The sequence below is a fragment of the Ostrea edulis genome, chromosome 1, assembly GCF_947568905.1.
Source record: "Ostrea edulis chromosome 1, xbOstEdul1.1, whole genome shotgun sequence".
Taxonomy (NCBI): Eukaryota; Metazoa; Mollusca; class Bivalvia; order Ostreida; family Ostreidae; genus Ostrea; species Ostrea edulis.
In genome coordinates, this window is record NC_079164.1 from 5,623,573 (window position 1) to 5,650,435 (window position 26,863).

At 34.7% G+C, this 26,863-nt stretch overlaps 1 protein-coding gene and 2 long non-coding RNA genes across 4 annotated transcripts in view; 2 read left to right on the forward strand and 1 right to left on the reverse strand.

The window, feature by feature from the left end:
- Positions 1 to 5,882: 5,882 nt before the first annotated feature.
- Positions 5,883 to 12,364, forward strand: LOC125664369 (uncharacterized). Its single transcript, XR_007365859.2, has 7 exons — positions 5,883 to 6,568; positions 6,693 to 6,770; positions 6,960 to 7,106; positions 7,215 to 7,289; positions 8,481 to 8,673; positions 8,767 to 8,902; positions 11,051 to 12,364. It is a non-coding gene; the product is annotated as an uncharacterized LOC125664369 (long non-coding RNA).
- A 3,879-nt stretch (positions 12,365 to 16,243) lies between these two features.
- On the reverse strand, positions 16,244 to 26,055 carry LOC130051006 (uncharacterized). Its single transcript, XR_008799378.1, has 2 exons — positions 25,962 to 26,055; positions 16,244 to 17,030 (listed from the first exon to the last, which is right to left on the reverse strand). It is a non-coding gene; the product is annotated as an uncharacterized LOC130051006 (long non-coding RNA).
- LOC125664360 (protein mono-ADP-ribosyltransferase PARP12-like) overlaps positions 22,998 to 26,863 on the forward strand; it is a 45,120-nt gene continuing 41,254 nt past the window's right edge. For both annotated transcript variants that reach the window (XM_048897076.2, XM_048897078.2), the window contains exon 1: positions 22,998 to 23,157. In XM_048897076.2, coding sequence (XP_048753033.2) covers positions 23,151 to 23,157 — 7 coding nt within the window. In that variant the 5' untranslated portion in view covers positions 22,998 to 23,150. The remainder of the gene's footprint in view (positions 23,158 to 26,863) is intronic.

Sequence of the window (26,863 nt, forward strand, 5' to 3'; positions counted from 1 at the left end):
ATTTCACAGAATTTAGACCATTTCCTAAACATGAAAAAACAAGGATGCACGAGCAGTTCTGGACTTAACCCTATGAAGAGAAGAAGGAGAGAGAGAGAGAGAGAGAGAGAGAGAGAGAGAGAGAGAGAGAGAGAGAGAGAGAGAGAGAGAGAGAGAGCTAACTTTAGTCCTAGCAAAAGTGAATGGAAAATGACGTTATCGCTGTTTATATACTGACTGTAACCAATGAAAATGACTCTTACGGACAGGCTTTAAAAGAGCAAGATGAATATCTAACATGACCTCTGATAAGTTTAAGGTACGAGTTTTAAACCAATGGAAAGTCAGGAAACGAATTAACTTCGGAATGATTGACAAGATGGAGATACATGCAACAACGGAATTAGCAGAAAAATGGCAGATGTGTGGAAATAATAAAGTAAACAATTTACAACTAATTTGGACCTTACACAAAAGTAATGATCAACAAAAAGGATGGACACGCAGGCAAAGGTACAAGAGGAACAAATTAAATGCTAATAAAACCAAAACCATTACAATCTCCTCCCCTTAAAAGAAAAAATTACAATTTTTGTTAAATGCAAATAAATAGTTCACTACACTTCATTTCTTAAATCCACCAATGGGGCATCTTTCATTCCTCAGGTTGTGGTATGTCAAGAAAAACAAAGGGGTGGATGGAGCGCTCCTCTGTCGTGCTTCCCTAGCCCTTTCCCTCTCCTCCTTGTTGATCCTTTGACGCGGTCTTCTTATCATGATGTCAGTTGTGGTATGGTGATGCACCTTCCTCATATGACGCCGTACATCGGACATCTTTATGTCCGCGGGTATGTTAAGGCATGTCATGCTCCATTTATGCCCGTACACTGCATGATTTTTTAAATCTGTCCTACACAGAGAGAGGGAGCTACTAACTCTTAAAAACTATTTTGGTTGTTTACATGAGAACATTTTGTATCATAACAACATGACAAACATGCGCTTCCGTATGACGTCATTGCATGACTGTTTTAAATAGATCACAGATTTACCTTAATAGAAAATGGAAAAGTAGCACATTACTCCATGATTTAAATATTGCTCTAACAGGCGACAATGACTGTAAAACACCCATAGTATATCAGAATTATTGGATAAGTCTAAATAAAAATAACTGCTAGAACTGTTTGACTTCTAGATAATTTATAATAAATCAACTAGGGTGTTTCTTATCATAAAACAACTCTCATTGAATGTATCAAATAAAGTCAAATGAGCAATCATATGAAGAATGACCTAGAAAATATTTAAACTTATACTGATGTGTTGGAATTTTGGGAAAATATTTAAACACAAAAATAAAATAATAAAAACATATTTATTAAGTGTAATCAATACAAAAATGGCATTGTCATTTTAAAAATATATATATTCAAGGGGTTCATTGGTTTAAGGAGAATAAACATCCCTTGATTTAATTCGACGGCAAACTCTAGACCTTTTGAATGCAGGACTGGGTTCTGGAATAAAAGCAGCTAAAATTATTCCTCTTCACTCAAGATCTCATTATGTACAGGCTCAGGAGTAATTTCTTCAGAAATTGATTCTTCAAGGGGAGCAACTACTGATATCCAGCTAGGTGATGGAGAAATACCTTCATATGGATTTAGGTGATCTACAATACATGCACTATCTGGTGTTTTCTGTATTTTGTAAGTCAGTTCTGTTAGTTTGTTAATTACTTTATAAGGTCCTATCCAACCTAAACCTAGCCAGTGATTTTTTTGTTTTTCAAACTACCACCTCTCCTTTTGAATTTGGGAAAAAAATAGCGACATTTTCCTCAAATTGGGAAAAATTATTCATAGTAAATTAAAATGGTGAAGATGCATAAAATAATTAAATAACAATTTTTTTTTTAGGTTTATTTCAGATCTGATATAAAATCATAAAATAAATTATTATTTAACATTAAATATGTATTGGAAATCACACCTTGTATATATATTATTTACTTTTTCTAAGAACTACTTATTGTCTAATTTCATAAAGAAAATAATAAAGTATTAATTCACCAGCATTTGTACCCATAATCTTGTAAATACTAGTATTATATTAATAATCAAGTTTCCAGAATGTCTCTCCTGTTTGGTATTTTTCGAATTTTAATAAAATCCTATACTGTTGGCCACTTCCTGTTATTAGCCTGACCCTACAAAAAATGTCGGTCAAAATAAATTGTAAACAGTATGGCTAATGTGCATCTGGAGGTTATGTACTTCGCTCCATATCTGCTTATATGGATGCCTCTATTGTTTTACATATTATTTACAAAACCTTTTGCATGTGCAGTGGTTTGGAGAATAAATTTGAAGAAAAAAAAACCGTATTTACTCTGTCAGAAATATACGGTTACCTTTTTTTAAATGGCCTAATTTCCCTAGATATGAAATTGGGGAAAACATATATATATATAATGGGGAATAAATAGCTAATTTTAGTGAGGGGAAACAGCCGAATATCGGTGGCATTTTAGCCCCAAAAAATCACTGCTAACTAAGCTGCTACTGTAGGAGGATACCATCTCCTCACATAATTATCCTGTGAAAATTGCCTAGGTTTAAGACATCTATCATAATACGTCATTTGTTTTTCAGCGGTTCACTTCAGAATTTCATTAACAAAATCATAAGTTTCAGACAGAACATTTCTCAACCATTTCACATATTCAATAGGGCAAGTAGGATTTGTGGCACGTTGGGATTTTCCCAATATAAGATCAATACGACCAGAAATTCCATGACCAAACATGAGCAAGTTGGGTGAACAACCAGTACTTTCTTGAACTGTAGACATATTCGCCATAAAAAGAAACGGCAAATTATCATCCCAATTGTTCCTAACATTTGATGCAGAGTCCTATTATACCTTTCCACTAACCCGTCGGACTGTGGCCTATAAGGTGTAGTCCTTGTTTTCTCAATACCAAGTTTTTCACACAAAACTGAAAATAATTCTAACTCAAGACCCTGATCAGAATGGATATGCTTGGGTACACCACATCTACAAATAAACACATTCACAACTTTATCACCTACAGTCAATGCGGTTTGATTAGGAATTGCATAAGCTTCTGCCCATTTTGTAAAATAATCACAAGATCTTCGTTTCCATCGCCAGTAATTGGAAGAGGCTCAACAATGTCTATTACAACCCTATCTAAAGGTGCGCCAGTAACTGATTGACAAAGTGCTGATCTAGCTAACCCTGGACCACTTTTAGCTCTTGCACACACACATTGCACTGCTTACACCAGCGTTTAATATCAGAAGACATGCATGACAAATAAACTCTAAGTCTAATATGCGGTCTCTGCCTGAATGTCTTATAGTTCTAGATTCATGTAATTGGTACAATATTGTATATCTGATTTCCTTAGGAGCAACTAACAACAAATTTTCATTATCATCTGAATGTTTCCATCTATAATAAAGGGTATTCTGAACAACTGTTAATGACTCTCATAATCCCCAAAGTGTTCTGGAGATGCATCTAATACAACATGACGGGGTGGTTTTGTAATGAACTTTTCTTTCAGACTAATAATATGTTTTATTGCATGTTCATTTTGTTGCAAGTTAGATAACTCCTTATGTGACCAAGTTGTAACCAGTTTGGTTCAGGCTTACCATCAAGAGAATATGTTAATGTATTAGACTGGTCTCCTAATTCGCACTCATTGTAGTCCTCAACACAACTACCCTATATGTGACAGATGTTAAGAAATCTTTTGTTTAGGCAACTCCTTTGGAGGCATAAGACAACTGTGATTCCAGAATGACAATCTGGACAATCTTTACGTCTGCATTGTTGTGTAACCTCCCAGGTATGTGCACAATGCTAAAGTCATATGTTTCTAGAATAGAGAGCCATCTGACTAACATCTAGTTTCTTGAAATTCTTTAGCCAGATTAAGGACGCATGATCTGTTCTGATTCTACCCCAAACGAAGCGTCTGAATTGTCTAATAAAAGTAATGGCATTTAACAACTCTTTGTATATTATGCAGTGTTTGGCTTGGTGTTTGTTTAATGTACGACTTACATATGCTACAGCCCCTTCTTCACCATTTTGAATCTGTTACAGTACAGTGCCAAGTCCTCTGAGCCTGGAGTCAGTATCAAGAATAAATTCTGAATTGTTATCTGGATAGGCCAAAATGGGGCTCTTGTTAGTGATTCTTTGAGTTTGTTAAATGCAGATTGATGTTCAGGGGCCAACAAAATCTTCCTCTTTTTCTAACGAAATATGAAATAGGACTTGCAATTGTGGAGAAATTGGGTATGAACCGCTTATAATAACCTGCGAAACCAAAGAAACTACGAACGTCAGTAGCATTGCTAGGTAACTCGAACAATTTTGATTTTTTTCTTCAATTAAACTAACAGATCACTTCTTATACAAAACCTGTAAATTTTCTGGCAGCTCAGATGATACATCAACTGACTTAATACTTGGCTCAACAATATCAACAGATTGTAACGCCGCAACTGTGGCATTCTTGTCAACTCTAACAGGCCTATCTGTAATATTTAAAACGGAAAATAGTATATTTTCTGGATCAACCAAAGTTCTGGAAGCCCACATTGTAGCATTCTGTATATGCCACGTTCCCTGAGTGTCTCTTACCCCTCTTGTTGGTCTGAGTTTTGAAAGCTTATCTACACAAGTTTGCACTAATTTCATTAACTCTGACATTTCTTTAAGGTATCCGAATCTCATTAGACCACGTGACTAAAAGACGATGTCGGGACATATTGGTATATGTCAGAAGGTGTCGGAAATTAATAAAAAGTATTTTAATAAACAAATAAAATTAAATGAATAGCTATTTTTAATGGTTCATTTTGTTCGCCAATCATTAAAACATAAAACACGTTCAAGTTTGATGTTTCCGTAAAATCTCGCACACACGAGATGGTGGGACAATCTGTAATGGTTGCGCCCCTGAAAAAAGTCGTGCGGGAAAAACGTGGTCGTTTTACGTCGGATACAGTCAAAAAAGGGGAGAGGAAGACAGCACAAAACGACAGAAGGGTATTAGAAACACCGTTGTTGAACATAAGCACCCTATTGGACATTTTCACAACGATAAGAACAGATGTGAAGAATGTTGTCCGGGAATATCACGGTTAGCGAATTAAAAAAAGATAGAAACGGAAGATTGAGGAAAGGGTAGGCGTGTTGTAGAATTGAGATGTTTGGTCGATTCCTTAAGCCACTGTCTGTTCTGTAGGATGGAACCATTATATCTTGCGCATGAAACTATCAAAGGTGAAATGAACATGGGACAGGGGGTTATTTGTATATACAGTGTAATAACTGCGGGCAACTGATGAACACAAAGTTAGGTGCAGTTATGTACTGCGTGTTTATAATTGAGAAAATATACAATGTTAGTGTTTGCATATTCAATTAACATCCACAGAAGATTTGAAATTTGCTGAATATGTTTTGTAGCAATGATTGACTCGATTGGAGGCCCACAACGAGTCAATAATGTCCTTACAACGCTTGATCTCCCATCGATATCAAACAAAAATCTCAAAGCCATGGAATGACGAGCTGGGCAAATAATTAAAGATTATGCAGAGAAAAGTATGGCCATTGCAACTAAAGTATCATTTGACACTGAAATGAGGTCAGTTTTTCAAAGTACACACGGCTACAATAAGATATATGTGTGTTTCCTATTTTAATTTAAAGGTAGGTAAAACATTATTTTATAAAATGGAAAACATTTTATCAAAATCGTAGTTTTTGATATGCTGTAAATACAGACCTATTTACATTTGAATACTTTTCAAACAATATGATTGATTATATATTGTTAACATACCTCTCGAGAATCCTTCAATCATATGGAGATGTCACTACTACTGGTGAAGGGCTGCAAAATTTAGGCCTATGCTCGACGCTTATGGCCTTTGAGCAGGGATGGATCTTTATCGTGTCACACCTGCTGTGACACAGGGCCTCGGTTTTTGCCGTCTCATCTGAAGGACTGAGAAAATCGAATGCAAATGAAAAACATAAAACATTCCTGTTTCTAAAGTTCGGATTTTTATTTTATTATGTATGTATCATCAATAGAGTCTGCAGCAAAAATGTAGATGTAGGGTTGGGAAACCAAAAACAGACATATTTTATTTAGGCCTAATATATTTGAAAGATTGACATAATTGTTATTTGTAGTTTGTCACAATTTTTCAATTTAAAATACAGGGAATCATGTAGGCACATACTGTATGCGACACGACACAAAACACTAGGTATTATTCTATTTGATACTTTCATTTTGTAATTTGATATGAGTGGATAAGTATTTACTCATTTGAAGTGAATGCCCTCCTATTTTATTCAGACTCTATCAATTGTGTACTTCAGGAAAAATTATAAATGAATAAGTGAAACAATTAAAATATCATTCATTGTAGTGACATTTCAACTATGGAAGAAAACAATGCACCATTTGTCCATCACGCTACTTTTAATGAGGTACTGCAGTTATAGATGGTGAATTTCTAGGGTATGTAATATTAGAATGTTGAAACCTATGTCAGAAATGACAAAGTTGTTACCCTTTATGTGCATATATAGGTAACATATATACCTATGCGAGTATAAATATGATACTACTGAAATAATTTCAGTAATCCTGCATCACTTTTGAAATCTACAAGTGTGCTTCAAGACCTGGAGGAAAGTGGCGATTCTGGAAATGATGATGAGTAAGTTCTAAAATTTTCATCATATACTATAACACTAACAACAGCATATTTTTTTAAATCTTGGGAGTGATCTGACTTGTATCAATATACCAGTTAACCAGACACAGTGCTTGCACGTTTACAATTCATACACCAGAGAAAAGCGTCGATTAATTGGAAATATACATTATCTTGTGTTATTTATTTCAGGAATTCTAACCCAGCGCAAGTTTGTCTGCCAGATCGAGATTCACTAAATGTTGATCATTCCCCTCAGACTCCAAAACTAGTTTGTCCATCACATATAGATTTACGGGAAATGGACCTTTCTCTTCACACTCCACAAGGAATAGTCAAGTAATTCTCATATACTTTAATACTTTCATGTGATACATTTAATTTCGTTCATATATATTATCATGTGAACTTTAGTGCATTCTCATTCTATGTGGGTGTTATTTATAGTGAAACTGCACATATAGACAAAGTGTCAGGAAGGTGCTGACCATGCTGGCAAAAACGGATTTGGTAGTCTAACAGGTAAGATAATAAATTATAAAAGTGTAATGTGGAATTCTGCTGAAAACTGTATCAATTTTCAGTTTACGCCATAAAACATTTAAACATACAAGAGGCCATACATTTTTGGTCAGCAAAAGTAAGTATGGCAATAAAGTTCTTAAAACTGTTATTAAACATCGAACTTGTTCGGTTTGCAAATGGTGGAAACGAAATAGACCTGGAGAAAAGGTTCGCAATCACAAATGTGTCTGGAATCACACAGGATCATCAGGACAGATGGAGGCTATGACTGGGATTCAAGCGATAAAGGAGATGATGTCACAAAAGACACCAGTTGAAGTTATTGAGGGTGATACAATTCTGTGATATCAAGGATTGAGAATGAACTGGGTGTAAGAATAAAGAAACAACTTGACCGTAACCATTGTGTTAAAATGTCACTAAACATTTATATGACTTGAAGAACAGTAAAGCCGCAAAGATAACCAATCAAGTGATTCAGCACTTCACAAAATGTATCAAGTACATCTTCGCTAAAAATCAAGGTGATCCAGACGACATACGGGAAAACTTAGAAGCATTAGTGCCTCACCAGTTCGGAGACCATACCAAGTGTTCCAAGGATACAAGAGAAGACCAGCTGAGTTTACCATACAAGACATCACTAAGTGACCCAGTTTTGAAAGAAAAACCTGATACAATCTTTGAACATGTGATTGCCAAAGCTACTTTGTATAGTGATTTAGGGTCCAGCCAAGCTTGCGAAACATGTTAATCGAGCAGTCAGTTTATGAGCACCAAAAAACTTGCATTATGGGAAAAGTCTAAGCCTTGACTTTGTGTAAAAACTACTGCAGCATGTATGAATGAAGGTCACAAATACTTACCGGAAGTAGACAAGTTTGATGTTATCTTGAGGTGTTTGTTGAGTTTTGTTTAATTCCCTGTTGTCAGTTTTGACCATTTCTTGCAGCTTATTTTTGGAAATAAATACATATTACTAACAAAAACTCTTCTATGAATGTGTATATTTTCAAAGTAGGAAAACCTTATTTACATTAACTTTAGGCTAATATTTATTGTTGTAAATGAAAGTTGAAGGTAACGAACGGTAATGAATCTCATAATTCATAATTTTTGAATTACTCGAAAAGAATGATGAATTTTTTCTTGCTCATTCTTATTCAATGTATTTACTATTACTTTCAGGTATTTAAAGAACACGGATTATCCCCTGGTCATCATACACTGAAATATTCGGAGAATATGGACATGAAAAGACAGAAGAGACAGGAAAGATCAAAGTTGCCTGAAAAGAAGCGCCGTCGATTGGAAATGAAGCAGGAGAAAATTACCCACAAAGGAGCGAACGAAGCAGCTGAAGGAGATACATATCAATCAGGTAAACAATAACTTACAAAGTGTTAGTTAATGAATAAATGTTGAAAGTGATTGTTTGTATATTAGAGATACATGTATATTCATATTTCATCAGAAGTTGAGACTTTCTCACCAAGTCGACATCCAGACTATTCCTAATGCAGTTCCCAAACCAGGATTCACCAAAGTCGACCACCTGAACGAAGTTCAAGAAAATAGGGTCATTATCGACCTAGAAACTATAGGATTTAGTAAGAAATATAATTGACTTCCACAATATAGCTCACCCTAGTTAAAAGCTCAAGTGAGCTTTTCTGATCGCTTGTTGTGCGTCGTCTGTCTGTCCGTCTGTAAACGTTGTTTGGTTTTTTTTACATTTTCGACTTCTTCTCCAGAACCACGGAGCCATTTTCAACCAAACTTGGCAAAAAGCATCCTTGGGTGAATGACATTCATGTTTGTTCAAATGAAAGACCATATCCCCCCAAAGGGGAGATAATCACGAAAATGCAAGAATAGGGTGGGGTCATATAAAATATTTTCTCAAAAAGCACCGGGCCAGAAAAGCTGCATTATACATGAAAGCTTCCTGACATACTGCAAATTCAAGATTGTTAAAATCATGGTCCACGGGGGTAGGATGGAGCGATAATCGAGGATCAAAGTTTTACTTGCGAATATATAAGGAAAATCTATAAATATGGGACAGACTGACTCAGGTGATGTGGTCCATGGGCTCATTGTTGGAGTTTTGAATACCATTACCAATTCTATATTTAGAGTAAATTACATGTATCTAGATAGTTTATACCGAGCGAAGCTCGGAAGGCCCGTCCACGAAGCAAGGCTCTAAAGGTAACACGTATGTATTAAAAAAAATGAAAAAAATCAGCAAATGAATAAAGATAATCTCTACATACGTTCACTGAAAATTTCGTGATCCATATGGGCGCGGCTATATTGTTTTGTTCATTAGTTGCTTCTACAGTTATTCGTGTTTTAATTTGAATGGCGAAAATACAAGACTGACGTACAATTTGTAATTCAAACACTCAGTTTGTTGAAAATAAATAGTATAATTATTGTCACATTTTGTTGTCAGGAAATATAACAGATAATGGTACACTTTACATGTTTATTACTTTTACATCAATTTTGTTACTAATTATTACACAAATAAATGAAATATAATTAAAAACTCAGTCTTGTGATTGTCACCATAATGTCACTGCGGTTGTTTCAATAACTACACTGGGTCCAGTTGGAATGGTGGCTCCTTTTGGAATTCTAATACGTTTCCTCTGGCTCCCACTCTCACTTCCTACTTCTCCTTGATTTCTTTTAATTTGTGGCTAATTTAAAGGATCTATAAAATCAAGTTGCACATTTCAAATATACATATTGTTATCTCACATTGCACATGTACCATAATCTAGTGTGAATGTGTACACATCACTACTACAGTGTACAATTTTTGTACTACAACTACGATACACTGTATATATTCACTGTTCGTTATCTTCACCTTGCATTCATATATGTACTTTGACTCTACTAATTACTTCATATGTTATTACTCAATACTCAATATATACATATACTTGTGCATGTACTTTACTGACTACACAATACACATATTGGTGTATGACACTTGACAATGTGTTTTCACATTGTTACTAATACTCATCACTTTACTTGTATACTCATGAGAGTTTTACACATAATCTATACTGAAAACTATACATAGTACTCGCAAAATTAACAATATGCAGACTTGAAACCAACTTTACACAACAAAGTTAACAATAAACTGCAAGTTTTAAGCCAATCATCAAAAATATGAATACAACTAAATAGATGAACGAGTTCACGAGTTTCCATAAATAAAAAATATACGATATGTTTACACCAGCTTTTTACCACATTGAATCTGTTGGTTCATTTCTGTTTAGTTTTAGCTTTCTTTCAAATATTGCAAACGAGATGTATATTGTTGTTTGTAATTGTTGGATTTGAAAGACGAAGAAGTCGAGGCTATATGTGACGTCACAATGCACGATTTATGTCGGCTGGCGTTATAATCCCCGCGGTAAAGGAATAGGCGGATCCTGTAATTATCCTCATATATCCCCCTTTAATATTTAGATGTTACTGGGCGTTTAGCGCAAGGGGAATTTCATAAATAATATATATTCTAAATGCATTATAATTTACCGTACTTAACAGAATTATGATTATCACTCGGGACACGCCAATGACCATTTCATGCTCCGCCCGGTAACGGGTGGTTTCGTCCCGAAACCACCTGCATTCCTTCGCTCGGTCCAACGGTCACACCGTATATATTATAGATATGTGTTTTCATAATTTTTCAATTCAATTTTATGGATCCTTTTCAGTTCAGCGTGGACTAATGCCTCATATCACACAGACTGCTGTGCAAGTTCTGAATTCTGATGTCGAGTGTTCATGTTATGTATATACTGGGATGGTGAACACATGACTGTGCACGGAAAGCATGTGGCAACTGTATCGATAATAGAGGCACTTTCAAAATTTTTAAAGTTTTTGAAGAACATTAGTAATGTTCTTTTGATTGCACACAATGGAAAAGTTTTTGACTTCCGTGTTCTATCCTATGCTATATGTAGAGTGGGAATGAATTTTCAAATCATGTTTTAGTATTTGTGGATTCTTTGTCATCATTGCATTCAAAAGTTCCAAAACTTGGGTCTTATAAGCAAGGATTTCTAGCAGAATATTTCTGTCAAGAATCTTACAATGATCATGGTGCAGTTGATGATGTCAAAATGTTAGCTAAGATTCTGTATGCAAGTGGCATGACAGAAGCAGATGATGTAAAACATTCTCATGCGTCAAATTGTCATTTTTTACAAGAAGGGTTCAATCTTGCCAAGGCCAAAAATATTGGCACCCTACATTGTGTTGTTGCCAGTGGTGTACTCAAATTAGCTACTACAGAAAATATAGCAGACTCTGACCTAAATCTACAACATTTGAAGTTTGTTTGGCAGAGAGATGTTGAAGATGATCTAAGAAATATTTTTACTGCAAACAGTTGTTTTGAGAAACCACGTGTAACCAAAGATAAAAAGTTGTTGGGAAATATTAGTCCAAAGTTTTGTTCATTTTTTGAACAGTAAATTAGTCATGTTTATAAGCATGTTTTGAGTATGAGTTTGACACATGTAAAGTTGATAAATTAGCTATTCGGTCGTAAGATGTGAAAAGTAAACTATATATGATAATGAGCATTTCCTGATGATTCAAGGTCAGGTGGAGGTTAGTGACATTTATAATTGTTTTGTTAGAGTTCCTATGCTTTCATTGTTTTAATGATACATTTTTCATATGTATGTTATTTTTGTTTTTCAAATTGGAATGTTGCATCAAAATGTTTCAATGTTAAGATTTTTGTAGGGGTTGTTGTTGTTCAACATAGTATAATTTAAGCTTTCTATGGTAAGTGTATTTATAATTGTGGTAAACAAAAATATAGGGATTGAACTTCATTTGCAGTACATTATTTGTGAAAAATTTGCATTTTTTTTAAAAAACAGAGATTTTGTACATTTCACCTTTTTTATTTTTCCATTTTTTCTTGTTTTTTCATAGTCAGTTTGTCTTTTTGAAGTTAGAAGTGTTTTATAATCAAAATTATGTTTTAATAATAAAAGAAAACTTTAAATGTCCATTTATTTCTTATTTTATTTCATTATTAAATAAAAGTTGCAGCATAATTGAAAAAGATATAAATAATGATAATTTAAGGTGTTTTATGCCCTCGAGATCGAAGATCGGGGGCATATTCTTTTTGTCCTGTTTGTCACTCTGTGATCCTGTAATTCTGTCATTCAGTCTGAAACTTTAACCTTGCTAATAACTTTTGAACAGCAAGTGATAGAGCTTTGATAGTTCACATGAGTATTCCTTGTGACAAGACCTTTTCGTTGGCACTAAACCTCTTGACCTTGACATTTGACCCACTTTTATTATTTTTTTAATTGGTCATAACTTCTTAATGGTAAAATTAGAGCTTTCATATTGTACATGAGCATTTCTTGTGACAAGATCTTTCTACTGGTACCAAGATATTTGCCCTTGTGACCTTGGTCATCTTCGGAATTGGCCATTACCGGGGACATTTCTGTTTCACAAACACATCTTGTTGCGGTAAGTTTTCAATGAAAAACATAGATATAGCTTTCAGAATCAATTATGGTCATTATAAACACTTTGATTTACCTTTTATAAAAGTCAGCTAATGTGGGTCGGATACCTCAAAATCTCCCAGATAACGGAGCAGTAAAGAATTGCAAGATGGAAATGAAATCCTGGAATCAATCTGCGGTACATTTCTATGCTTCTCTGACTATATTAAACAATTTTGTTATAAAGATGCCTTAGAAGCTTACATTTGAAACGCAATGTTGCATATAAACAGATACTGTAACATTACTCTAATTCAAGGTCAACGTCACCATTAAGATGATATGTAAGGTGAAGATAACGAACAGTGATCAATCTCATAATTCCTATAAGCAATACAAATAGATAGTTGGGCAGACACGAACCCCTGGACACAAATTCTGTCTGACGTGTTTCATACCGATTGTTAGGCCGTTCTTGACACACTGATTTTGACTGCGGATCAGTTTTAGACACATTTAATATTCCGGTCAATAGGTCGAATGGATATGAGTTACCGTACCTATACTGGATTCCTAAACTACATAAAAATCCTTACAAAGATACATTTCTGGATTCAGTAAGTGCTCTACCAAGCCCCTATCGTTGCTCCTCGCGAAAATGGTAACAGCTGTGAATGAGAAACTTCAAAATTACTGTGCGACTATATATACCAGAAGTGGTGTTAATCAAATGTGGATTCTAAAAAATTCAAAAGAACTTTTAGTAAACTTGAGATCACATAATTTTTCCCAAATCAAAAGCATTAAAACTTATGACTTTTTAACACTATGCAAGGTGAAGATAACGGACAGTGATAAATTCCTCACGATAAATTAAAGACTAGACTTTTTGACATCATAGACAGTTGCTTCTTCAACAAAAACGGAAAACGGAAATATTAATACCTAGTGATCAGTCATTCAAAAACTTACTTTGTTAAACACCACTCTGATTCCACGCACAAGTACTCTGAAGTTGAAATAAAATATATGGTAGAGTTCCTCATTGACAATATATTCGTGGTCTTTGGTGATCAGGTCTTCCAACAGTCTGTTGGAATTCCCATGGGCACGAATTGTGTTCGTTTGTTAGCTGACCCGTTTTTATATTCAAATGAAGCAGAATTTATTCAAAAACTTCTACGTGAGAAGAAAAAAATCTCTCGCTGTGACCTTCAATTCGACTTTTAGATATATCGATGACCAATGATAGCTTTCATTCATATGTCGATTTGATATATCCCTGTGAGCTCGAAATAAAGGACACCACAGAGTCGTTCACTTCTGCTTCATACTTAAATATTTTATTAAAAGTAGACATTAACGGCAAACTGACAACTCAACTGTACGACAAACGGGATGATTTCAGCTTCTCCATCGTCAACTTCCCACATTTATGTAACAATATTCCATTATCACCTGCATATGGTGTTTATATATATCAACTGGTTCGATATCCAAGAGCTTGTTCTGGGTATAGGCATTTTTTAAATCGAGGTAAGCTACTGACAAACAAGTTGATGGTACAGGGATTTCAACAGTCTCGATTGAAGTCAGCATTTCGCAAATTCTATGGTCGTTATAACGATCTAGTTCGTCAATACAACTTCGCATTGGGTCAAATGCTGTCTGACGTGTTTCATACCGATTGTTAAGCCGTTCTTGGCACACTGATTTTGACTGCGGATAACTCCGTTTACCTGATCAGGATATGGGGCTCACGGCGAATGTGACCAGTCAACAGGGGATGCTTACTCCTCCTAGACACCTGATCCCATCTCTGGTGTGTCCAGGGGTCCGTGTTTGCCCAACTATCTATTTTGTATTTCTTGTAGGAGTTATGAGATTGATCACTGTTCGTTATCTTCACCTTGCATGTTAATGTCACAATTAGTACGTATGTGTTTTTATAGGAATCACCAAGGGTCCATTATGAACAAATGACGATAACGAATAGTGATACACCTTATAAAGAAAGGTGAAGATAATGAATAGTGATACATCTTATAAAGAAAGGTGAAGATAATGAATAGTGATAAATCTTATAAAAAAAAAGTGAAGATAATGAATAGTGATACATCTTATAAAGAAAGGTGAAGATAATGAATAGTGATACACCTTATAAAGAAAGGTGAAGATAATGAATAGTGATACATCTTATAAAGAAAGGTGAAGATAATGAATAGTGATACATCTTATAAAGAAAGGTGAAGATAATGAATAGTGATACATCTTATAAAGAAAGGTGGAGATAATGAATAGTGATACATCTTATAAAGAAAGGTGAAGATAATGAATAGTGATACATCTTATAAAGAAAGGTGAAGATAATGAATAGTGATACATCTTATAAAGAAAGGTGAAGATAATGAATAGTGATAAATCTTATAAAGAAATGTGAAGATAATGAATAGTGATAAATCTTATAAAGAAATGTGAAGATAATGAATAGTGATAAATCTTAGAAAGAAAGGTGAAGATAATGAATAGTGATAAATCTTAGAAAGAACAGTGAAGGCAACGAATAGTGATAAATCTTAGAAAGAACAGTGAAGGCAACGAATAGTGATAAATCTTAGAAAGAACAGTGAAGGCAACGAATAATGATGACAGGTGAAGATAACGAACAGTGATCAATCTCATAACTCTTATATAAAGCAATACAAAGTAGATAGTTCAGCAAACATGGACCCCTGGACACACCACAGGTGGGATTAGGTGCCTAGGAGGAGTACGCATTCCCTGTCGACCGGTCACACCCGCCACGAGCCCTATATCCTCATCAGGTAAACGGAGTTATTCGTAGTCTAAATCACACTGCATGAAAAAATGGCTTTACAAAGTAAATAAAGGCAATGTAAATTTAATATTTACATTGCCTTTGAATAACTTTACTGATTTAAGGCAAAGTTGGTAAACATTAACTTTAATTTGACTTAAAGGTAATGTAATGTCCCACATTGTCTTAACTTTACTTCAATGTAAATATGAAATTTCAGGGACTTTAAGGTTCATTAAAGTTAGTATTTAATCAAGTAAAGCAGATAGATGATGTCCTGAAATTTCACCTTTACTTGTCATAAAGTTAACTTCTACTGACTTTACTGGACAGTAAAGTTCATCATTACACATCTTTAATATTCCTAACTGGCTTTACTTGGAAGTAAATTTCATCTTTAATTATTCTTAATTGACATTACTTGAAAGTAAATTTGATCATGACTTAAAAGTAAATTTGATCATGACTTAAAAGTAAATTTGATCATTTGTCATCTTTCATTCAACTTATCAAATTAAGATTAATAAAAAACGAAGAAAAACAAAATGAGATTTCAATGAGCTTTTTTATTCAAAGTAAACTAACAAAGATATTTTCTAGTACATATAAAAATATCTATCAAACTATTATTAAGTACAACATACATATTCTTGTATAAGGGCACAATAAAATACAATTAAGTCCTTGTCACATTACTCTTTTTCAAATTGTCAATTCACAAAGAAAACTGCCTGTAATCAAAATTATCATTTTTCAGTATTTTCATTTAAAGATTAATGTGATGAAAACATCAAATTTAAGATGAAAACATTTACAAAAGTTACTGTAACAATAATTTCATACCAATTATTCAAAATAGTGAATAAATGTATAAAGAACAGTTACATTTTTCAAACACAATCACTATATTAAAGTTTGATTTGTTCCCATATCATATTTAAATACAATATATTTTTTACATAGTTGATATGATAAATTTGTACTTGTAATAAAAAAAAAAAACACTTGTAAATTTCAAAATCAGATTAATATAAAATGGATCATGGTACAAATATTGTGATATGTATTTATACAGAAAATAGGCTTATTGTCCAAGTCCAAATGAAGATCTCATCTAAATATCCAAAAGAACTCATCTGCAGCCTTGGGTTTGTCTTTGTCTATTATAGATACCCCATTCTTGTTTAGACGAGTCTATTTCTTCTTGCCAGACACATTTCTATGTATGTGTTAAAGGAGTTGCTTTCCTATGAATATCGGTATGTCAAGAAACCCTCATCATCTTCATCGCTTGGCATCATTCCATTAGCACACTTGGATTTTGTCAAATTTGTAACCTTTTTCTTCCCTTCTGTCCACTTTTTTTGCCAATGACCTATTTCTTGGTTTCTGTAATTATAAAATAAAAATTTATATTCATATGGAAAATAAAAAATATACTATATTTGGAACAGGCATGGGTTGGTTGTTTGTTTTATGTCCCGTCGAGAAATTTTCACTCATATGGAGACGTCACCGGTTGTAGGTGAAGTACCACAAATTTAAACCTATGCATAGCGCTTACGGACATAATAGTGAGGGTTCTTCAACATGCCAATGCCTGCTCTGACATGGTCATATCCGAAAGACCCGTGATTCTCACTTCAAAATCCTGAGCATTTGGCAAAGGAGCAATCACTACCTATGTTTACATCTTAGGTTTGACATGGCCACGAGCGGGGCTCAAACTCACCACCTCCCCGTTATGAGGCAAACACTCTATCACTGAGCTACTGCGACCAGTCACAATTACTCAAAAATATAATCAATCAATAATCAACAACTTAAAGGAATGTTGTGTCAATTTTGCCCTGTAATCGATTGCAATAGATTACTTTAGAGGATGTAATTGATTAGCTACTTTTGATTTTTTTTTTATGTGTACACAGTGTGCGAAACTAACTGTAAAGTCCTATAGACTTTCGATCCATAATAATTTTATTTCCTATAGAACACAACAAATTCCTATAGACCGAAATTTATCATGCAATATTCATTGTTAGTTAAAAATAAATAATAGACACAAATTGGGTTTGGTAATTTGTTCATAGTTTAATTATATTCTTTTTCAATTTCATGCACGTTAAGCTTTTCAATTAGAATTTCGTTTTCATTTTGTTCCAGCTCAGTTTCACTGCCTGACCCTTCATCTAAGTCACATTTACTACGTTTCATTTTTTCATGATTTTCTGCGACTTTAGCCTTGCTGGAACTTGTTGTACTGACCGCTTTATGTTTGATTCAAGTGCATGCATTTTCCACATATTTTTAAAACCGTTCAAAAAGGACATTCCGAATTTGCACGAAAATGGCGTACATTGAAGTAAATATCAAATTGACCCCCCCCCCCCCCCCGGTTGAAAATGGAATAATCGGATTCAAATGATTTGTAATTACATTGTGGAACATTTTATTACAGCTAAGGGATGAACAGAACTATCAGCATACTACATATAAACTGGTCCCACTTCTCATATATGTTTAATAAGCGGCGGCGAACCAGTTTTTTTACTCAGAATTCCTATAGACAAGTCGGTCTATAGCTGTTTTGATCATTATAGATCGACTCGATTTTCTATAGACATTGTCTATCGGTCCATGGTTAATTTCGCACACTGTGTACATGTATGTAAAAATAAAAATGGTGACTATCGTATGTTAATAACTTTAATATTAAACATGTACACAACTCATGTGCATTGCATCAAATCTTCAAGTTATATTCAGCTCGAAATAAAGGACACCACAGAGTCGTTCACTTCTGCTTCATACTTAGATATTTTATTGAAAGTAGACATTAACGGCAAACTGACAACTCAACTGTACGACAAACGGGATGATTTCAGCTTCTCCATCGTCAACTTCCCACATTTATGTAGCAATATTCCATTATCACCTGCATATGGTGTTTATATATCTCAACTAATTCGATGAGCAAGAGTTTGTTCTGGGTATAGTCATTTTTTAAATCGAGGTAAGCTACTGACAAACAAGTTGATGGTACAGGGATTTCAACAGTCTCGATTGAAGTCAGCATTTCGCAAATTCTATGGTCGTTATAACGATCTAGTTCGTCAATACAACCTCGCATTGGGTCAAATACTGTCTGACGTGTTTCATACCGATTGTTAAGCCGTTCTTGGCACACTGATTTCCGTTTACCTGATCATGATACAGGGCTCATGGCGGGTGTGATCAGTCGACAGGGGATCCTTACTTCTCCTAGGTACCTGATCCGTATTTGCCCAACTATATAGGAGTGTGTGGCTGATCACTGTTTATTATCTTCACCTTTCATACATAAGTTACAATAGTATTTATGTATTTACATATTGCTTAGTTAGTTTGAATAATAAATGGTATAAATTTTATGTCCTTGCTTATTCCATCCTATCAATAGATAATTGATGAAATATTTCTCTGTGACATTGTATAATTTTGACATGTTTACTGTAACTATACGTACATGCATGTAAAAAAAATCCTCTTTTTCTAAAGCATCAATTCGGGGTAACAAAAGTAAAAACCTGTAAGGGATGAGAATTTTCCGGAAAAAGTCACATTTTTATATCAAGTTTCATTAGTTATTACCTGATGTACACATATATGTATATATGAATTTTTGATATTTTCATTCTAATTTATTATCTACAATGCTAACAATAAACTTCAAAGTTGGCCTAAACAGCATTTTCCTCACTTAATCACCAATTTTTACATGAATTTTGGCTTTGAAGTTCTTAAAGGCAGGGCTGCTCCTAAAAAAGTTTCTTATTAGCTCATCTGAGCTAAAAGCTCCAGTGAACTTTTCTGATCATCCGTTGTCCGTCTGTCTGTAAACTGTACATCTAGAAATAGACAGTAACGTATACATAGACTTTTGGAAACAGGTAAAGCATTTGATACTGTTTGGAGAAGAGAACGAATGAGTTTCAAAATGTAGGTATTAAAGGCAAAATTTGGAAGGTTAATGATACTGAAATTTCTGTAATTGTCAATCAGGTTAAACCATGCTGGTTTCCCGTCCAACAAGACGTCTGACAAGGTGGTGTTTTATCAACCCTTTTGTATCTTGTATTCATCAACAATCTGTTATACGAACTTCAATTACTAAACACTAATTACCCTGTGATGTTCGACAACAATTACCATTCTCCAACTCTTGCAGATGACATTGCTTGCATCGCTCTCTCCTCTTCCGCTCTCTAATCGATGATGAACACTGATTAGAAATATGCTTGCAAAGTGTGCTTTAAATACAACGCTTCTAAATCAAGTATTGTATCGTTCCATGCAAAATGTTAAAGACAATCAGCAAACATAGACATATTCTCGGAGAACTCCAAATTACAATATGGACAAGATAACGATTATCTCGGAATTCTTATTAACAGTAATACCAAATCAAACTCTCGAATCTCTAACTCCTGTTCAAAGGGGGTGAAAATCGTTTTACATACTATTGGACATGGATATCTCCCGGTTAAACCCCATGACAATGGCTCATCTATACAGAACAGTTGTTGTGCCATCCATTATCTACGGTTGTGAACTTTGGGATTACACTAACTAGGAAGATTTAAGACATTTTAACATGCTTCAACACGAAATCACCAAAACAAATTTTCAACCTTCCAAGACTCACCAGATTAGATCAGATATTTGTGAACAATTCTACCCTACCAATCCATGCAGAAATTGACGCAAGGAAACTTCTTTTCTTTGGCAGAGTCTGTGGAATGGACACCAACTACCCTTCTAAAAGATTTTACATCACGCTTGTTCTTTTTTCTAAATCAGTGGGTTTCAGTCTGGCCGGATGTCTTGTTTCTCGTGCGAAAAGGGAATACTTTCTGCATGTTAATGAAACTTTGACAATTAGTGAGACGCATATTTCTACTGTTAAAGGATTGAATGACAACGAAATAGTCAACGTTCATAGAGAAACGGGTTGCAGTCGTGTAGTTATAAAAAGAAATCTGGTTAAATTTGAGCAGAAAACGGGGAAAAATCAGACATGCATTTTTGCAGATGTTTGAGTTGTTGAAGCAGACGTAGCTGAAATTGAAGTAGATAAACTTTCTTAACTGGAAACATTATGGCGTAGTTTTTCAACAATCTATTATATGACTTGATCCTTGAAAACTTTGAAGGAGTAAGAAATCCAGATGACCCGATACATTTTGAATTATGTCTACAGGAACAACAGCAGCAGTACAGACTCATGGGTAATCAAGGAAACTGAATTCAACATATAAACATTTGCGAGTTCCTAACACTGTATCAGAAAAAATAATATAGGAAAAACAAACAAGCCCTAAGTTGGAAAAGTTAAGAATCTGAGCCTGGAGAATTCAGATCAATTCTATAGAGATTGGGGAAAACAATGATGCATGATTGCAACAAGATATTATGCAGCGAAAACACCAGTCCAAAACTCTCCAACGGGAAACCTTTCCTACAATTCAATATCCCTATGAAGTACAGAAACTTAATTATCAAAATGGCACACGAGACATTGATAACTGGACACTTCGGGGTTATAAAGACAACGAATAGAGTTACATTGGAATTTTACTGGTCTGGAGCTCAAGCAGATATCAGATGATATTGCAAGTCTTGTGATATTTGTAAGCGAACCATTCCAAAAGGTTCAATTGCACCATCATCACATGGATAAATGCCGATAATTACAGAATCGCATTCAGCATTGTTGAACCTTTGGATACACGAACAACCAAAGGCAACATATACATTCTCACTGTAGTTCAGCTTCCAACTCCATATCTAGAACCAGTTCCATTACCTGGACTAGACAGAACGCGCGGAAGGAGTTTTGGTGGATGTATTTAGTCATGTGGGAGTTCACAGAGAAATCTTATCCGACAAAGGATCACAATTTACTTCAGATCTAATAAAAGAAGCCAGTCCATTACTATCCTTGAAGAGAATAACAACTACTCCATTATCATTCGTATCTTAGGTTATTGATCCATTCTGATGGTTGAACTTTTCTAGTAACAACGTATGATAAGACAGAAATCAAGATGTGCTGAATATCTGTACACCAAACGGACTATTGTAGCTGTCCTTTCTACATCCGTGACATGAAATTATCATAACAGTCTTACTGAGGTCCTTATTATATCAACTTTTCATGTAAAGTACTTAAAACGATTGATACAAACACATTAGCTATACAGTCAAGTGTAACACGTCAGCTACATTCAATTATAACACGTTAGCTACTGTCAATTGTTACACGTTAGCTACAGTCAATTGTAACACGTTAGCTACAGTCAAGTGTAACACGTTAGCTACCGTCAATTGTAACACGTTAGCTACAGTCAAGTGTAACACGTTAGCTACCGTCAATTGTAACACGTTAGCTACAGTCAAGTATAACACGTTAGTTACATTCAGTTGTAATACGTTAGCTACAGTCAATTGTAACACGCTAGCTACAGTCAATTGTAACAGGTTAACTGCAGTCAATTGTAACACGTTAGCTACAGTCAAGTGTAACACGTTAGCTACCGTTAATTGTAACACGTTAGCTACAGTCAATTGTAACACGTTAGCTACAGTCAAATTCAACACGTTAGATACAGTCAATTGTAACATGTTAACTGCAGTCAATGATAACATGTTAACAACATTCAATTGTTACACGTTAGCTACATTCAATTGTAACACGTTAAGTACAGTCAATTGTAACACATTAAGTACTGTAAATCGTAACACGGTAGCTACAGTCAATTATAACACGTTAGCTACAGTCAATTGTAACACGTTAGCTAAAGTGAATTGTAAAACCTTAGCTACAGTCAATTGCAACACGTTAGCTACAGTCATGTGTGAACGTTAGGTACAGTTAATTGCCTTGGAAAACACACCTGAATATTGGATATTACAGAGTTATATTAGATGATCCTGTGCTTTACCTGTTTTTATCTAATCTTTTACAATGAAGTCAAATAAATAAAGCGTAGCTAACATACAAAAATAGATAACTCAATTTCTAATCATCATGACCTTCCGTTGACAAATCGATATCTAATTTACAAATAATTCCTAAGATATTCTGTTGACATTAATACTATCTACTTTAATTATGTATTACTGACCAGAAGAATATAACTCTATAACAATTATTTCCTGTTCTTTACCAATCAGCTGATATACCTTTAATAGAGTCAAGGGAAAATTCGCTAACAGTAGTATGTGTACATGAAGGGTGCGATACGAGCATTCTTTGCATCTAAATCGAAAGTAAAATTTCGTAAACTCTTTGTCGTCGATAAAAAAAATTATCTATTCCTTTGATATGTGTCAGATAGCAAGCATGAATTACTGATATGACTCATTAACATGGATTAGATGTGATATGTTTCTCACTACCACATTTCGATAATCGTCAAATGCCACTGCAGAATTAGAAGCTGTAGGTGCTACAAGGGATTTACAACAATGAGTGGTAAGTAAATATTGATCAGTTGTATAATCAAATAGTAGTTATGCAGGCGCGGATCTAGAACATTTTGAAAGAGGTGTGTGCACCAAAGGTTTAAGGTGTTGATATTACCATATGTATTTTGTACCTTTTCATCGTCTGCATGGAGTTGTATAAGTTAGTTACCAATCAAAACACTCTTTAGAAAACAATATAAAATGACCAACGAATTAACAAAGTTTATTGCTAAGTGGTATCTTTAATTCTTGACAAGCAAAAAAGTAGTTAGTTCTATCTTTAAAATCGCCCCTAATTTCCCGTGTTTGCAATTAAAGTCTATGCTGTTTAATCCGTTATTTGGTTTAGAATAGAATCAACAGAAATATACATTGTTTTACTTTTTGTAATCAATTTGAGTGTTCTTTTCAAAACTAAAATGACTGAGTGCATTATTTAGCGTTAAAGGGTACCCTGTGTCGACGGTCACAAACCCTTGACACGCAAACGACCGTTTCCTAATTTTCGAAAACGATTAGGCTCACTAGGGATCGTGAGGGAAACTAGAACACTCCCAACCAAAGATATATCAATTAATTAATCCCAGTAAGATGCCTGAAATATTGCCAAAATGGCGTAAAACAGTACTCAATCTTAATGTGGCGGTATTTTGCCATCTATATAATGTACATAAACAATTTCTGTTTTCTATTCATTTACAACGAAGTGAATGTATTAAAACCCTTAAATTGCACTTGTACTATGCGTAAATGTGTGTGTAGAGAATTGGGCAAGCACGGACCCCAGGATATACGAGAGGTAGGAACAGGTACCTAGGAGGAGTATGCATCCTCTGTAGACCGCTCATACCCGGCGTGAGCACTATATTTTGAGTAGGCAAACGGAGTTATCCGCAGTCAAACTCAGTGTGTCAGGAACGGCATAACAATTGGTATGAAACACTTCAGACAGCATTTGACCCAATGATAGGCTGTATTGGCAAACTAGATCATTATAACGACCAAAGTATTTGCGACTTTAAACGAGACTGTTGGAACCCCTGTACCATCAACTTGTTTGTCAGTAGCTTGCTTCGATTTCAAAACTGACCATACACGAAACAAGCTCTTGCGTATCGAATCAGTTGAGAGATATAAACACCATATGCAGGTGATAATGCAATCTTGCTACATAAATATGGGAAATTGACGATGGATAAGCTGAAATCATCCCGTTTGCCATACAGTTGGGTTGTTAGTTTGCCGTTGATATCTATTTTGAATTAAATAATATAATTCAGATTTAGTTATCGGATGAGTATTTTTCAAGTTGATCATGACCAAGACGCCGATTGAAATTTTATGTATTTGTGTGCTGACGTCATGTGCACAAAAATCGAAATGAAGAGACGACCAAAATTAAAGTAATGTTTCATTTGTAAGTGTTAGAATTTTTACACGGGTACCGCATCGTATTGGTCATCATTAACTTGCAGAAAAAGTCGTCTGATAGACGAGTCCTCGCGTCTTGGATGGTAGGTCCACAAAATAAAGTTTTAAAAGGTAGGCAATACAGCGACACTAGCTGGTGTTGCTGAATTATCTCTCTTCAATATTGATCCGCTCTGACTCTTTCGCACATGTCACGATATAAAAGCGGGGCTCGGAGTCGGAGGAGTATCGGGTCTGTTGATAACTTGATACATGTTCCTAAACAGGGAAAGTCAAGTCAGACGTCTGGAAATTATTTGGGTTTCTTATAACTAACGCCAATGTGAATATCGTGGCTTGAAAAAAAAACCCACCCATTTCATTCCTCGTTGATAGGCTAATAGATGTGTGTATGTTGGACATATTCATAAAACTAAAAACAAAATAACCGGAAAATGATTCACATTTATTAACTACATGTAAATAAAGATTATATCGATCATTGATTGATACATTTTTTCCGATTTTGTTCGATGATGGATTATGAAAATTTTCCGATTATTCAGCACTAGCAGTTTGAACACAAATTACATTAAGTTCCTTTACATCTATTTTCTTTTTTTTTTTCTATGTGCCTAGCGGAATAAACATCCCCTGTTGGCCGGTCACACCCATGATGTGTCCTATTTCTTGATATGAAAACGGAGTAATCGGTAGTCAATAAATCAGTATGTAAAGAACAGCCTAACAATTGGTATGATATTCGCTTAGACCCACTAACAACTTAAGGCAACAGATACCGTCTCACAATAATGAATTTGCAACTCCATATCCAAATCCATAACGAGTTCCATTACTTGGACTAGACAGAACGCGTGGAAGGCGTTTAGGTACATGTGTTTAGTCATGTGAAAGTTCCTAGAAAAATATCATCCGACCAAGGATCACAATTTACTTCAGATCTAATAAAAGAAGCCAGTCCATTACTATCCTTGAAGAGAACAACAACTACTCCATTATAGTCCGTATCTTAGGTTACTGATCCATTCTATCAGTCCGTATCTTAGGTTACTGATCCATTCTGATGGTCGAACTTTTCGAGTAATAATGTATTATGAGTTAGAAATCAAGATGTGCTGAATATCTGTACACCAAACGGACTATTGTATCTGTCCTTTTTACATTGTTCTATATCCAAAATGTCAATAAATTGCAAATAACGAGTAAAATAGATTTAGTCCGTGAAAACATTCCTATGCGACGTTGTCTGAGTCAGCGATTGTGCATAAAAAGTCTTACAACACGTCCCCATACTTTGATACCATCAACGTATTTAGGGTAAAGATTATCATACTTTGATGAGGCTAAGACCGTGTAAAAATGGAAGAAAGTATAAATTACTGTTAGAAATTCCCTCGAAGTATACTTCTTATTCGCCATTTTACCATGGTACTACATGTAATTAGTCGCGTATTTCGAGGGAATGCTGACTTTAAACGAGACTGTCAACAAGAAAGCAAACAGGACTTTATCGTGCTGATACCCCAGATCTATGTTACTCGGGAAGTATTTCTTACAAATCAGCGTTTGAACTCGTAAATCTATAAATAAATATTTGATTGATAATGAATAAAAAAGAACAGTTTGAAGACGAAGTTATTATTTGTAAATAGATTTTTTTATTGAATTTTAAATGTAATTCTTAATGTTTTAGATAATTTTATACACCTTTTATATTGCTCCTGGGTACCTGTTCTCATCCCCGACGTGTCCAGAGGCCCATGTTTGCTCTACTCGTATGGTGTGATTAATCACGGTTCATTATCTTAATGTATTCAGATTGTTGATACTAAAGCAATGCTACTGAAACAATAAGAAACAATTTCCCATTTTCCATCAGCACTTTATAAAAAAACACAAATAGATCAGCCGCTCCTTGACTCTGAATAGTTCAGCTGTACATTTGCAATGTTTCATTTATACCAAATCTTTCATTTTTTTGAGAAGAAATACACCATACGGTTCGTGACAGAAAATTGTTACAACACTCTTACTGATGTCCACGTTATGCTACCTACATTCCGTGTAGCGCACTTAAAACGATTGATAACAAGCACGTTAGCTACAGTCAATTGTAACACGTTAGCTACCGTCAAGTGTAACACGTTAGCTACCGTCAATTGTAACATGTTAGCTACAGTCAATTGTAACATGTTAGCTACAGTCAATTGTAATACGTTAGCTACAGTCAATTGTAACACTTGAGCTACATTCATTTGTGAAAGTTAACTACACAGTCAATT